The 15,567-nt window shown below is 43.0% G+C and overlaps 1 protein-coding gene across 5 annotated transcripts in view; it reads left to right on the top strand.

The window, feature by feature from the left end:
• Positions 1-14,361, top strand: part of TEX2 (testis expressed 2) — an 86,726-nt gene extending 72,365 nt beyond the window's left edge. For 3 of the 5 annotated variants that reach the window (XM_033138852.1, XM_033138853.1, XM_033138851.1), the window contains exons 9-12: positions 2,985-3,110; positions 6,711-6,920; positions 8,517-8,637; positions 12,380-12,502. In XM_033138852.1, coding sequence (XP_032994743.1) covers positions 2,985-3,110; positions 6,711-6,920; positions 8,517-8,637; positions 12,380-12,502 — 580 coding nt within the window. Of the gene's footprint in view, positions 1-2,984; positions 3,111-6,710; positions 6,921-8,516; positions 8,638-12,379 lie in introns of all 5 variants that reach the window. The other 2 variants (XM_033138850.1, XM_033138849.1) reach the window with 2 other exon arrangements.
• The last annotated feature ends 1,206 nt before the right edge of the window (positions 14,362-15,567 follow it).

Here is a 15,567-nt window from a genome sequence, read left to right as displayed (position 1 = left end):
TTCTTCCTAACATTCGTTCCACCTCCATCATCCTGCCCATATCCTGTGTACCTTTTAGGTTTGGGATGGGTGTTGGGTTTTTTTCTGTTTTGGAAACTTTGCATTTTACATTGCTCATGCTGGATGTTTGTTTGCAGGAGAATAGACAAACAGCAGTCATTATATGCCAAGAGCACAGAAACACAGGGCACCTATTACATATGTAAAAAAATATATATAATCGGTGGGCACATGTATGTTTTTAGTAAGACGAAAGGAAGAGAGGTCATATCTATGCTAGAAACGGGTCTAAATTCCCAGCTTTTCGGCTTGCATTATTCTCCCCCATTGATTTCACATCATTATATTGTGGCCGGCTGGCATCTCCTCTCTGCACGGATGCAAGACCTCAGTGGTTCTCTCCCAGGTATTGGTCCCTTATACCTATTACCAAGAATCAGTACCAGTATTTTGTCCAATATTAATAGTTTCGCTTGCCTACATTGATGCAATTTTGTAAACCCAAGTATCCGATACTGCGTCAAATGTTCAAGTGTTGCTGCGTGGTCTAACCTGCATTAAAAAGGGCTTTGCTTAAATGTCAGCTGGCTAGTACTGTTTGCTTTATGTTGGCCAAATAGAGCCACTCCTAGGTAAAGGTAGCTTGTAATTTCTCCATACTGTATCTTCTCTAACTTGTATTTGTTTTTTTTTTTGTTTTTTTGGCTTTCTTCCCCCTTTCATTTCCTTTCCTTTTTTTTTGGTAATATTTGGATTCGTCAATCTGTGGATTTGTTTTGATCTGGTGAGTGGTATTTGTCACATCATCTCATCCCTTGTGGAGTGTTCGTTCTGTTAGTGCTGAGACCATTCAATGATCTTTTTTTGGCTGGAAAAAAGGGGCAATGCTATTGCAAGTTGTTAGCCCCCTTCGGTAACTGAAGCCACCTGGCTCTCTTAAGGTTTTTGCTTTTATCTTAACGAAACCTTGGCATGGAGTTTCATTGAAGTTAATATATGTCTTTAACCCCCCTACACTAGCTACCTATCAACGCTGAATGCTTTCTACCCTCTAAATTTGCTTGAAGGTGCTCTCTAACTTTTCTTCTGTATTTGCTCCTTAAGTGATTCTAGCCGGAATCACTGGAATGACTTCTGGGCTAGTTGAGCCAGAGGAAGCACTCTCTTGTGCTTCCCCAGTTGCCTTGGGATGTTTAAAGCTGGGGTTAAGTAATGATGTGTGTGCCCTCATTGTATTTAGAGACAAGCAACTCTCCAACAGGAAGTAGCACAACTTCCCTGCTGTGCTCCTCTTCTTTCATTTTTTAAAAAATACAGCTGTTTGCTAATTTCCATTTGGTCTTTACTGCTCCATAGAATCAGTAAACTGCAACATTCCTCCATTGTGGAGTTGTCACACCTAACTCTGCCCATCCTGCAGTCAGGGGAAAACTAACAGTAAAAACTGTTTTCAAAGTCTCCCTTTTGAAGCTTGATAGGCCTTCATCCTCACGTGTATATTCAGCCGTTATTGCACTATAGCCAGCGCATGTTGCTGTGAAAGGGTAATTACTAGAAAACTTACCCTTTAACTATCTGGCTTACTCCAGAGTTGTTTTATATAGCTGCGGGTATTCTATAGAAGATGATGTGGGAAGTTGGAAAGAGCATCTGGTTTCCAGCTGACCTTGGTTTTGTTGACTGGTAATGCAGACGAAGGCTGTGTGTTCAAATTACCATGAACACGCATTCATTTTTGTCTTACCATTTTTCCCAAGGAGATCAAGGGTAGTGTACATGGCTCTCCTCCTCACTTAGACCTCACAACCACCCTGTGAGGTGGGTTAGGCTGACAGAAGACAGTACCTGGCCTACTAAGGTCTCCCATCACCAAATGTTTTGCATCTAGCCATCCTGGTTGGGTGAAGTGGGCGTGGGAGAAAAAAATCATGGCTATCTAGAAAAATTGACAGGACGATACTGATGGCCAGCTTCTCCATGTTACTACCTGAACACTATGATAAGTTCCTGCTTGCAGATAGCCCTCTTGTATTCTGTTTTTGTCTGGTAGCTGGTGACTAAGAAAAATCTGAGCTTACTGCTAGGACAGGGCTTTGGAAAGGAATGTCCACTTGAGAACATTCAACTTGCATGTGAAATGGCCATAGCCGATTATTACACTGATTGCAGAGAAATTGCCGGTTAGGGCTCTTTGGATTACCATTTAGGTTTTGTTTTTAGTAATTCTGGGTTAGGTGGCAGTTCTGCAATCATAACATTAGAGCCTGGGGCTTCTCTCCTGCCGGGAACCCCGCAATACATACTGCATTCGAATACTTAGAGACGTAACAAGATGCATTGCTTAGACTTACCCTATATCATCTCAGGCCTTCTTAATATGCCAGCTATACTTTGACTCTAAGACCATCACTGCCTTTACTGCTACTTACCAAATGTCTTGTCTAAAACACTTCTAACTCTGTTGCTACCGGCAAGTATTATGATAGGTAGATGCGGCTCACCTATGTGTGCAGGGGGCAATAAGAGGAAAATTGTATGATACGGTGGCAAGAAAATACTCCTGGAAGTGCATGGTGCTCACAAAAGCAACCCTCAAGTTTCATACAGAAACCCATTTGACTTCCCAAGCATGTCTCATCCGGTCAAAAAACTGTGCTTAATCAAAGTGGCTCATCCTAGTTTGGTATTTTAATTGTTTGCATTGCATTTAATTGTCATGAGAGGCACTTGTGCAGAAATGTATCTTCGCCTTCCATTTGACTGCATGGAAGAAGCTTACACATGCTTCCGTTCATTTTAAGCTGGGCTCGGCACAGCTGTGTTGGAATAAATAATTATTGTATAAATAAAGCATGGTGCGGCGCACATTTTTAACTGAGGAAACTGGAAGATGTATAGTCTAGCCATGCAAAGAGCAAAAATACTGTTTCCAACCTATGTTAATAAGGTGTCACTTGAAAACTGAAATGTGTCCTTCTTTTCAGTTTCAGGCCAAGGGCATATTGCCTTGCAGACAGCGATGAAGAATCTTCTAGTGCTGGCTCCTCAGATGAAGATGATGCTCCAGAAGCAACAGGGAGCGAGAAACCTCTAGTGCCAGGAGGAGAAGGGTGAGTCAGTCTGTGTCTTGGACCACAAGGAGATTGTTTGTTCTGTTTTTGTGTTGAGCACATTACTAGTATTCTCTAGGTTAAGAGTGCGCACCAACAAGTGTTACAGCCAGACTAGGTTGTTTTCATTGGATTTGGACAAATTCTCAAATCGCGAGCTGAAGTAGGTCACTTTGAAATGATATGGGGCTTGTCTGAAACTTTTGGTTTTTTGTCTGAAGCTTTTGTTCTGATCCAGCGAGGCTGCTTTTTTATTTTCAGCCGATATCTGTTGCCATTGAAAAGCTTACGAACTACTCAACTGGTTTGTATACACAAGAAGTCACTTGAAAGGTCATTGCTGTCTAGGCAATAGTGATGCAACTGTGTGTAATGATACCTTCCATAGCTTCCCCCTCTTGAGCACGTGAAGGTGGCCTTGGGCATTCACAGTAATGGCACTGGAATGTAGAAGTGACTCCCACATTTCCTGTTCCCTCGTTTCTTGTGTAACACACCCAATTATCGCTCAAGCATCCATCTCTCACGGTGTGAATTGAGAGGGCCTACAGTGACTCCAGGACATCTTAATTCCTCTGCTGATGGAGGGAATGGCTGGTCTTGGGTGGGATGCAAATGCCTCCTGTCAGTGGAAGGTTTGAAAAGTAATTTGTGGCGGAGGGAGGGAGGTTAAGAACGACCTCTGGCACATCTTGTGTGGGGAGGGGAGCAGGGATTGTTCCAGCTGGTAAGCTGAAATGCTTACCCTGAGGGGGCGATCGCTTTAGTACAACATTGAATTCCTCCCCTGGACTATGAGCTGCTCATGTAAAAAGGAAAGTTGCTGCATTTCCCCACAACCTAAAAGTTGCCATCAGAACGCCAGAGGTTGTGTTTTGACGCAGAGGCTGCATTTGGGATTAGCCCCACTAGGAGTTTGACGTTAGATCTAGCACAGCTAAAAGAAACCTGTTCTCAAAGCCGCAGAGACCCTGAAGGCAACTGGTGTGTGCTTCTTCCCGCCAAACTGTAGTGTATCGGTCTTCTCATGTGGAATAAGATCCTTGGCTGGTGCAAATATATTATGTACATCACACATACTAAATCTGGTCCATATGCATATCCATAGAAGATGCAGTGAATGGGTGGCATCATCAGGCTGTTAATGGGTTCTGAGAGCCACCTTTGCTGCGAACCACCATTCTGTACATCTGGGGAAATAAGCGCAATTTGCCTGGTATGCCAAAAATTGCATGGTCGCAGGTTCTGCGCAGCAGTAAGATTCTCATTTCCCCCTTTTGCATATAAAACTCCTATTTTCCAATCATAGGAAGTCAGGCCATTGGTCTTGTCAGTTGAGTGCTGTTGCTGGGAGAGGCAGGGGAAGAGACAATAATATCTGCAGGCTTGGGAAAGAACTCCATATGCTTTGAGTGTCTCTCCAGACACTTCTGTCTCTCTCTCTGTCTCTCTCTGTGTGTGTGCATGTTAAGAAGGTGACGAATAAATTGCCATTCATTATGCTAGTTCATGTTACAATGAACACATTTAGCAGTTAAAAATAGCCGACTGTCATGCACCCAGTGCCATCTGGAAAGGAGAAACATTTTGGGTGAATGAAAGATACTTGCTAAACATTTGCGACTAGGAAATCGTTTTTGCAGGCTTTGTGGTAATGTCTCTGGGTGCGTACTGAAGAAATCTTGTTGTTGTTGACGACTAGCATGCAGATTTATGCAGCATCTCAAGTCAACCATAAATAATGTAGTAAATTTTCCATATGGTGGGAATTCCAGAAATTGCTGCCTACATTGCTGTGGCACATGCAGGTCTTCATTAGCTCTGCAAGCATGCCCAGACTCGGCCCTCCAGATGTTTTGGGACTACAACTTCCATCATCCCTAGCTAACAGGACCCGTGGTCAGGGATGATGGGAGTTGTAGTCCCAAAACATCTGGAGGGCCAAGTTTGAGCTATTGTTGTTGTTCAGTCGTTCAGTCGTGTCCGACTCTTCGTGACCCCATGGACCAGAGTACGCCAGGCACGCCTATCCTTCACTGCCTCTCGCAGTTTGGCCAAACTCATGTTAGTAGCTTCAAGAACACTGTCCAACCATCTCATCCTCTGTCGTCCCCTTCTCCTTGTGCCCTCCATCTTTCCCAACATCAGGGTCTTTTCTAGGGATTCTTCTCTTCTCATGAGGTGGCCAAAGTACTGGAGCCTCAACTTCAGGATCTGTCCTTCTAGTGAGTACTCAGGGCTGATTTCTTTGAGAATGGATAGGTTTGATCTTCTTGCAGTCCACGGGACTCTCAAGAGTCTCCTCCAGCACCATAATTCAAAAGCATCAATTCTACGGCGATCAGCCTTCTTTATGGTCCAGCTCTCACTTCCGTACATTACTACTGGGAAAACCATAGCTTTAACTATACGGACTTTTGTCGGCAAGGTGATGTCTTTGCTTTTTAAGATGCTGTCTAGGTTTGTCATTGCTTTTCTCCCAAGAAGCAGGCGTCTTCTGATTTCGTGACTGCTGTCACCATCTGCAGTGATCATGGAACCCAAGAAAGTGAAATCTCTCACTGCCTCCATTTCTTCCCCTTCTATTTGCCAGGAGGTGATGGGACCAGTGGCCATGATCTTAGTTTTTTTGATGTTGAGCTTCAGACCATATTTTGCGCTCTCTTCTTTCACCCTTGGAGGGCCAAGTTTGAGCTATAGGAACAGTAAATTTGTGTTGCTCCTTGCTTAGGCTAATGAATGAGTGCTCTGCCTCTGCCATCTTCGCTGCATGTTCTTGGGTAAAAAAAAACTTTCTGAATGACGGCATCTATATTTTCATGCAACTTGAGAACAGTCTCATACATGCAGGTCATTTATTAGCACTGTTTTCACATCACAGAGGCATGGGGCTTCCATCTTCTTAAAAAATACCAGGAACTCCTTTTAATCCCATTTGCACCCACATTTTAATTTAATTTTTATTTCATTTCTAAAATTTCTATCCCCCCCTTTTTAACTCTCTGAAATCTCAAAGCAGCTAACACTCAAACATAACAACAAAACACTAAAGAATCAATATCCAGTTAAGAACAGTAACACAAGAAGCAGAAATCCATAACATTGACAAAGATGGACCAGAAAGCAGCCACTGTAAAGCTCTCTTAAAGCAAAGCCATTTAGCAGTCCTTAAACAGCTGCCTCCCTAATCCCTAAAACAGGGGTAGGCAACCTAAGGCCCAGGGGCCGGATGCGGCCCAATCGTCTTCTCAATCCGGCCCACAGACAGTCCGGGAATCAGTGTGTTTTTACTTTTATTTAACATGCATCTCTGGGTTATTTGTGGGGCCTGCCTGGTGTTTTTACATGAGTAGAATGTGTGCTTTTATTGAAAACTTCCAACTCTAAGATTCTATGATAAGCTACAGCTATCTTGGCCAATGGCCAGGGATGATGGGAGTTGATTCTGGAAACCTGCAGAGAGCTCTGTGTGAATATTCTATCTACAGCTACAGAATAAGATAAAACATTGTTTTGTTTTTTAAATTTGAAAAAAAAAAATCTCTTTTCCAGAAACAGCTGTAAACCTACTTTGATGCTTTCTTCTTCTCTCTCTTAAAGATACGTTGGGGGGCACCGAACCAGTAAAATAATGAGGTTTGTGGATAAAATCACCAAGTCAAAATACTTCCAGAAAGCAACGGAGACGGAGTTCATCAAAAAAAAGATTGAAGAGGTCTCGAACACTCCACTTTTGCTAACCGTTGAGGTACAAGAATGTAAAGGAACATTAGCCGTTAACATTCCTCCACCTCCCAGTGATCGAATATGGTAAGCGGGAGTCGAGACTTGACTTCAAGCCTTTTCAAGACCTGTGCAATTTATCATTTGTTCCTATGAAGCTACCAGGACAGTGATTTGATTCTTTCTGTGCATGCTGTGGAAAGAGCTCCTATTTTGCCATTTGGGTTGCCCCCTACCCTGCTGCTCCCTCCCCCCCCCCCCATATGAAAGCAAAGAGGGCTGCATATGTGTGCAGCTGAAGGGTTGGTATGCCATAGGATGTCCCATCTTAAGGACTGGCAAGCATTTTTAGGAAGCATTTTGCAAATCCCAGAAGTGCATTGTGCCCAGTACCTGAGTCCTACTCAGAGCAGACCCACTTAAGCGGCCATGGCTAACGTCCATTAATTGCAGTGGGTCTACTCTACCTGAGATGGATGCAACCCTTTGGTTGTATCCAACTTACCCAGGACTGAGTTTAATTGCACACAATGGGGCTTGCTTGAGAGGGGGTATGTATGGCATTTGCTATTCCTACAAACTGGGAGTAGGTAACCTGCAGCCTTCCACATATTGTAGGACTCCAGTCCCCATTGGCCCCAGACATCAGAGCCAGCGTTTGGGGATGATGGGAGCTGCAGTCTAGCAACATTTGGAGAGCCACAGGGTAGCCCTTTCCAACTCTACAATTCTGTGATTCTATGAAACAGTTTGTTACGATACACAGTCAAACCTTGTTTGTTGAACGTAATCCGTTCCAGAAGCCTGTTCAGCTTCTGAAACATTCGACAACCGAGGCACGGCTTACGATTGGTTGCAAGAGCTTCCTGCACTCAAGCGGAAGCCACGTCGGACGTTCGGCTTTCGAAAACTGGAGCATTTACTTCCAGGTTTTCAGCGTTCAGGACCCGAAAGGTTCGAAAACAGAGCCTTTCGGGAGCCAAGGTTTCACATTCCACATTCCGCTTCAGGCTGCAGATGGGAGGGGTGCTGTTGTAAAAAATATATATGTCTAAATCCATTTTTTAAAAGCTTTTTGTAGATTTCTAATATTAGAAAAGCTGGCAAAAGCTAGCAGTTCTATTAGGGCAGAGAAGCACCAGTGCGGGATTGTGGGAGGTTGAGCTACTGTAATCTAGAAATCGAGGAGAATTAGCTTTTCCCAGTTTACAATGAGGCCCATTGCTGGGAAGAAAAAAGTATTGCACAAGATGAGGGTCAAAACAGGTGTGGGGAACCTTTGTCCCTGAATTACAGCAAGTATTGGTATTAACACCTCTATTGTTACGTCTGTAAATTACTGTTATTACTAGCAGCAAGGACTGTTTTACTTGGTACTGGAATTCAGAAGCAATACAAATTGTTGATGAGTCATACCAAGGAAGATTCACATCTTTGTCGGGTTGTAACATAAAGCGAATATACAAGATAACTAGTGTGCTAGCTACATTGTTGGACTTGGACCAGGGAGACATACATTTAAATCCCAGCACAACTGTGGATGTCTCAAGGTGTCCTTTAGCAAGTATCAGTTTTGGACTTAACTCCCAGGTTGGTAGTTTATGATAAGAATGGAAGGAGGAAGGAGAATATGAATCCGATAAACAAGTAAATGCAGTCATACATTCTTTGTGTTCTGTTCAGGTACGGCTTCCGAAGACCACCCTACCTGGAACTCAAAGCTAGGCCAAAGCTTGGTGAGAGAGAGGTGACTTTGGTTCATGTGACTGAATGGATAGAGAAAAAATTGGAACAAGAATTCCAGGTATATTTCTTCAAAGCTCTTTTAATTGTGACTGGTGTTTAAGTGTGTCCTTAGATAACTTTGTCCAATTCACAAGGCTTGGTGAGGAAGCGTGGGTTTGTTCTTTCTTTTTTTTAAGAACTATAAAAATCCAACTGAAAATATAATGCAGAAAACCTGCTTTAAATTATTTCACATTGACTTCGTTCCAGCCACTCAAAACCAGCTCCCGGAGTAAATCTGTAGAAAAAAATTCCACCTGTAATATTTTTGGTGAAGCAGAAATTATGGGGCCTACATTAGTCCTACTCAGAGTAGACCCACTGAAATGGATGACATAACTCACTTAGGTCCATTAATTTAAATTGGTCAGCTCAGAGTATTAAACTTAGTTGGACACAACCCTCTGTCCAAACTTCAGATCTGTGCTGCCTTCGGAAATCTGAGGGGCTTTTGCAGGCAGCAGAGGGAACACTTAAACACACACACCAAAAGGTAAGTTGCTTCATGAAAATTGTATGGTTCTAATCAGGGCCATCTTAAGCATATCCGGCACCGTGGTGTGAAGATCCCTCTGGCGCCCCGCCCCCCAATTTCCCAGAGTTGTCTACCTTTTTTTTTAGGGCACTGACACCATACACATTATCTCTAACAAGCCCTTAGAACAAAATAAAATGAAAAGGCAGAAGAAAATCTAATGAAGTCCTCAATTCCAAAGCAAGACTCATTCAAGCCTCAGCAGTTCTTCTAATTCATCCTCGTGATTCAAATCACCACATATCAAAAAGTTAAAGCAATCACCAGTTTGTTGTTCTTTAAATAAATTAATAAAGACACAATGAAGTTCCCGGCCAATTTGCGTTTAAGTACAAAGCTGATGTTTTCAGACATTGTTGGGGTGGGTATAAAGCAGTGACATCCTGAACCTAAAAAAGGACCCAAAACTTGGGTCACAAAGGCTGCAGCCCTAACTGCACTTACCTGAGAGTAAGCCCTGCTGAATCTAATAGTACCTTACTTCGGAGTAGACAGTAGGACTGCAGCAAAAAACACATTTTGGAATTAGGGCTTTCTGTTTTAAGTCTCAACCAGAGGAAAATGTAATATTGGAGATTAGGGAGAAAGGAATATGAATAGATTGGAGAGAGGGAGCTGACGAGAGACCAAAAACCACAGTTAGCAAGACAAGGCACACTTTCTGGGGAGCAAGTCTCACACACAGTTGCTTGGGGCGAGGACAGCAGAGGGACCATGAGTTGGGTTGTGCGTGTGTGTTTTTCAGAAAAAACGTAGAATTGGAAAGGACCCTGCGGGTCATCTAGCCCAACCCTCTGCAATGCCTTTTAGCTTGCATTGATCTTAAAAACCTCCAGTGCCATTTTTTTTTTTAGTTGGATAGGCAATTAACAGGCTTGTTTCACAAATAAGGGAGAAGGGGTGTAGCTGACTTGGTTTGGTTTGCCTTTGTTCTAGTTTTTAGCATGTGCTTAGTACTGTAGTTTCACACAATGAGTGGTGATGAGGGTGGTTTTTTTTTCTACAATCAAGTGGTACATGAATTTCATTAAATAAATAAATTTGTCATTTAAAAAAATAGCAGCAGCAGCTCCCTTCCAGCCACCTCCACATACACACACACACAGCAGAGAAGTGGTCAACTGCATCCCTGACAGCGAATAAGACAGAGTACAAATAAATATTAATGTAATAATAATTAATTGCTCTAAAATCGGTGCTCCTTTCCAGGCATCTCCAACCACACACACAAACACACACCACTTGGACAGGCCGGGAGGACATGTGGTCTGGGAAAAAAGGCAGTGTATAAATTAATGAAACAACAACAACAAAATTTAAAAGCAGCTGCTTGGAGGTGGTGGGTAAGCAGTCAGCTGAGTCCTTGTCAGGGAAAAAAGGCGGGGAATAAATAAACCAACAGCCCTTTTAAAGAAGTGCTGTTGCTGCTGCCTTCCAGCCACCTCACGGAGCCTGCATGGAAGCCGCCTCCTCCTCCTCCTCCTCCACTGACATGGCGGGGCGCGGCAGCCCCAATTCCCTGCCGTCGCTCTCTCAGAGGAGGCGGGAGGAGGGTGGTGGCCTTACTGCCCCTGAAAGTAGCCCAACGGTGGTGGGGCGGCCGAACAAGGAAAAAAACCCCCTGAAACGTCCCGCTCGGCCACTGCCGCCTCTTTCTCCTCTGTGCAGCACTCCCCACCCCCTGCCGCTTCTCCTGAGGGGAACTCTCCCCTCACCCCCCCCGGGGGACGCAGCTTCTTCTCCCCTCGCGCCCCGGCACTACTTCCCCTCAGGGCAACGCTCCCCACATGCACTCCTCCTCCTCCTCCTCTGCCGCCCGCCTTCCCGCTGTGGCTTCTCCGCCTCCTTTTGGATTGGCTGGTGGGATTGGCTGGCAGAGGGGGCATGATGCGCCGGGCACTTGGAGCCAGCTGCCTCAGGAGCCGGCTCCAGGCTGCGGTGCTTCGCTCACCACCCCAAACACGAGCAGCTCACGACACGGGCGCAGCTGTTCCTGGACACCAAATAGTAAAGATAGGTCTGGTTCTAATGGTATCTTGTCATATGAAAACTGAAGTATGAATGAATGTACTTTATTCGGTCACAGACCAGCATAAAACAAGATATTTGCATTTATAAAAACAATGTAAAAACAATGTAAAAAAATATATGTTTAAATGGGTACTCATTACATGATGAGGGCATATTCAACATATCCAGCCCGACTTAAACCATGTCCTTAAAATCATTGATTAAACATAGATATAACTAATAAAATTTAGACTCGGGTTATCGGTTCTATGAGATAGGCTGCTAAAATATAGATCCAACAATATTTTAGGCCACTATTTAAAGTTGATTTACATCACAAACCATCTTTCGACGTATATCTATCAAGGCCGCACAGAATCTGGCGACAGCGTAAGTGATTTCTGGGCTTTCATCCTGTAATAGCAATGAGATATTATGTTGTTCTGAAAGCCCAGGGGACTTATCTAAAATGGGTTGGATAAACCTTGCTCGGACGTGCGTATAATACTAATGTTTCCTGCTGCGCCGCACCACAAGGGCATTTCCTTTCTTCATGGGGTATCTTCTCATAACGGCCTTCTTGGATTGCTGAAGGTAATGCCCGACATCGGGCCAAAGTGAATGCCCTTCGCTGCTTTGGAATTTCAAGATTAGCTACATATGGCATTTGGGTGGTCAAATATCGTCTATTTTCACTAATCAGAAATTTGGGGGAGCTGGCCAAATCAGCTTGTCTTTGAGCGTCTACCACTCGCTGTTTAATAGTGTTTCTTGCTCCTTCATACCCCATGGCAAGCAGGGTTTGTGGATTAAATCCCAGGGTTGCTATTATTTTTCCCACTGCTCCTTTCCATGTTGTTTGGAAGTCATCTTTGATGGTCAACGGAGCCATAGTAGCTTTGTCATAAATGACTGATGTTTCAACTCTGTTTCATAAATTAAAATAAAAAGTTACTGGGGATTATGTTTGTTTGCTGTATACCCTTTTAGTATCATACTTGTTAGACCCACCGATAGGATGGTCTGAAATATTCACAATTTCTAGGTAAAAAAGCAGGAAGCCTAGATTGTGGTCGCTTAAGCCCCCTTTGTGCATTAATGCAGTTACTGGGAAACAGGAGACGGACCAAAATGAAGGGAATTTAAGCTTATTTTTGAAGCATATCACTTGCCTGTGTCGTTAGAATTTTCTGATTGGTTTTTTTACACTTTGCAGAAAATTTTTGTCATGCCAAACATGGACGATGTTTATATCCCTCTAATGCACTCAGCCATGGATCCCCGTTCATCTGTGTGTCCTCCGAAAGAATCCGTCACAGAAGCTACTGATCAGCCATGAAATGTGAAGACTGCAGTTTACAGTATTAACAGATTATGTTTTCATGTGGTTTTTGGTTTTTTTTAAAAAAAATAACGAACTGTTTAGTAGATTTTGTCCTTGTGCCACTTTTTTTTTTTTTTTTGCTTTCTGAGGAGGATGGCTTTATGCCCATCGTTGCTCCAGTTTGCCCAAGTGTTGCTCCAATCTCCTTTTCTCAACATAAATTCAATTTCTAAAATCAGTCTGTGTCTTTGCAGCAGCTGCTGTTGGGCTTCCAACGTTAGCAGTCAACGCGCAGCACCGTTCTGCTGTAAAGGATTAGGAAAATCCCCACCAATTGCAATTGAACCAGGAGCTTTGACGCGAACAGTTGTTGTTTGTGAGCGTGCAATATTGGCAATGCACACCGAGCATCGATGGCTCGTCTTATGCAGCCGCACGAACCTGTCCTCTATAAGGAACAAATTTGCATAACTGGAATACCTCCCCCTCCCTCCCTCCCTCCCTCTTTCTCTTTCTCTCAGGCAGTTGGAGGTGTAAAATGAACAGGTATGTTCTTTCACTTCTGCAGTCCAATAGCTTGTGTCAAGCAAATTTTGAACTGTTTTTCTGGAGTTAAGAATGTAAATTGGATATATAGGTGATAATTGTGAAATCACTTCATGTAGATTATACATAGTAGCTTATTTTTTCATACAAAATTGTGCTTCTTTTGGAAACAAGTAGCCATATAACACATGCAGACATACAGAGGTGATTAGCGAGGGGGGTCTAGTGATCCAGAAACGGATTAAAAATAAGGCAAAGCCATGAGACCAAACCATAGTAAGCCTTTTATTTAAGTGAGGTACAATCACCATGGCTTGTGATTCAATACCTGTTAGACATGAACACACATGGAAATGTCTAATGCTGTCAGTACATGCATGTGTGTACTGAAAAGGATTGCAGTTAGCCTGTATGAAGTCATTCAAGTTGATTAAATTTGTCTCACATTCCTGTTGCTGTGTTTCCTCGTGTATATGATGTTCATGGATACAGTATGGTGGATCCACTTTTTTAAAAGAGAGGTCAAATCCTGATTGTAACTCATTTGCCATCATTAACTGTGGGGCACCGTTTTACGCCGTCTGGTGAAAATGGAAGCTCAACAGGACTCCAGAGCATTACAACTGATAATGGTCAACACTTAACAACAAATTGCCTTTTTTCTTTATTGTCTTTAGACCATACATGCACATTAAATTGGTAACTATTAACACTACATCATAAATGATTGACACCGGTTAACGGAGTGTTTCTTGATACTCAATATTGCCAACTACTTATGTCAAGAGAATGTTAAATTTAGTTTACAAAGCAGGTGAGTTATCCAGCTCGCCTTTTAATAGTGTGCTATGCTTTAAGTGGTTTTTAAACTTTTTGTATGTTGTGTTCAGTTACTGTGTATAAAACGTTTCATGATTTGTCATCTCTAAATGAAAACTAATTGAGTGGAGTTTTTTTAAGCACCTTGCCTGAAACATATTTAAAGAAAAAAAAAGCATTTAATATATTTAAGTATTCATATTATTTGGACACCTTTATTTTTGTTATGTAAACACCTGTGACCATTCCATTTTGTGTACAGACCCAACTCTTGTTCTCCGTATGGAAACATTTCCCTTTATGAAGTCTGCATGTCTTCTTCACAGTTATTCCCCCCAACCCCGCCCATGTGCAATAACAAAAGTCTAAAGACTAGATGCACTAATTAATATGTAAACAGATACCGAGATTTGACACAAGTGACTTCGTTGCACTTCATTAATTGGACTATGTGGGTTATTACAATGGGTTTGCTTTGTTCTCTGAAATAAATTTATCCCATGTCAAAGTACTGATTGGTCATTTCTGAAGTTGTGAAAGTGGGGGGGGGGACACACACACACATGGGAGGTCCTGTCCAAAACCTGCTGGCTCTCCAGATTTTGTTGCACCTCCAACTCCCATCAGCCCCAACCAGCATGGGCATTGGTTAGAGATGATGGGAGTTGTGATATAGCAACATACAGAAGACCAGTTTTCCACCCCTGGTGGAAACAACAGCCAGCTAGTTCAGTTATGGATTCAGTCTGCAACTTCTATCCCCTTTTCATGGGCACAAAGATCATGGCATCAGTACAGCCTCAACCAATTATAAGCTCGTCAGCAGCAGGCAACACCAGATTGTAGGGTGGGGGCTCCTTTAAACCTCTCCCTTGAGGGGAGTGCAGCCGCAAACCCCTCAATGGAAAGTGTGACGGAGCCTGCACCTCCCCAGCCGAGCAGCCCCAATCCAGCTCCTGTTCCCATGCAAGCAGCAATGCTGCCTAGTGGAGCAGCCCGATCTCACCCCTACTTGCTGGGGGGGGGGGGGCACAGTGACATCCCTTGCTTGCTCACTTGCTGCCCTGGCCCAAGCCTTCTCTCTCGCTCACTAGGGAAATGGAAGTGTGGCACTCAAAACGGAAGTTATACTCGGAACAGAGCACATTCGGCTTCCAAAAAAAGTTCCAAAACCAGAACACTCATTTCGGGGTTTGAAGTGTTCAGGTTCCAATTATTTTGAATAGGATTCCTCACAAGAAAAGGGAAAAGTTGACAGCTATGTTCCAAGTAATTCAAGACCTAAGCTGTTCGAAAACTGAGGTACAACTGTATTTCCTCCCTCCCCCCACAATTTTAACTGTATTTTATTTATCCCCCCCATGATTTTCTTGAGTCAAAATGAGAGTATGCCTAAACTTTTTTTTAGAAAAAAAGCACTGAGTTATTACATAAAAATATATAGCAATGGAAATATAATTTAATGAAGATTGTAATGCAATTAACTTTCATGAAGGATTATTTATTACAACATCAGTCATAAAGAAGAAACGTGAAACACACAGAAAAAATGAGATATACAGGTTAATTTCCCTGTGTTGGCACTTTTGGGTTGCAGTTTGGGCACTCAAGTCTCTAAAAGGTTTGCCATCACTGCATTATACAAAGTACAGCCTCCATTTGTGTGGTTGGCAGATGTAGTAAAAATCCAGTTTGCAAACTTGGCCTTTGGGTAT

This window comes from Lacerta agilis, chromosome 2 (assembly GCF_009819535.1).
Source record: "Lacerta agilis isolate rLacAgi1 chromosome 2, rLacAgi1.pri, whole genome shotgun sequence".
NCBI classification, from domain to species: Eukaryota; Metazoa; Chordata; class Lepidosauria; order Squamata; family Lacertidae; genus Lacerta; species Lacerta agilis.
This window is presented reverse-complemented; position numbering and strand designations above follow the sequence as displayed.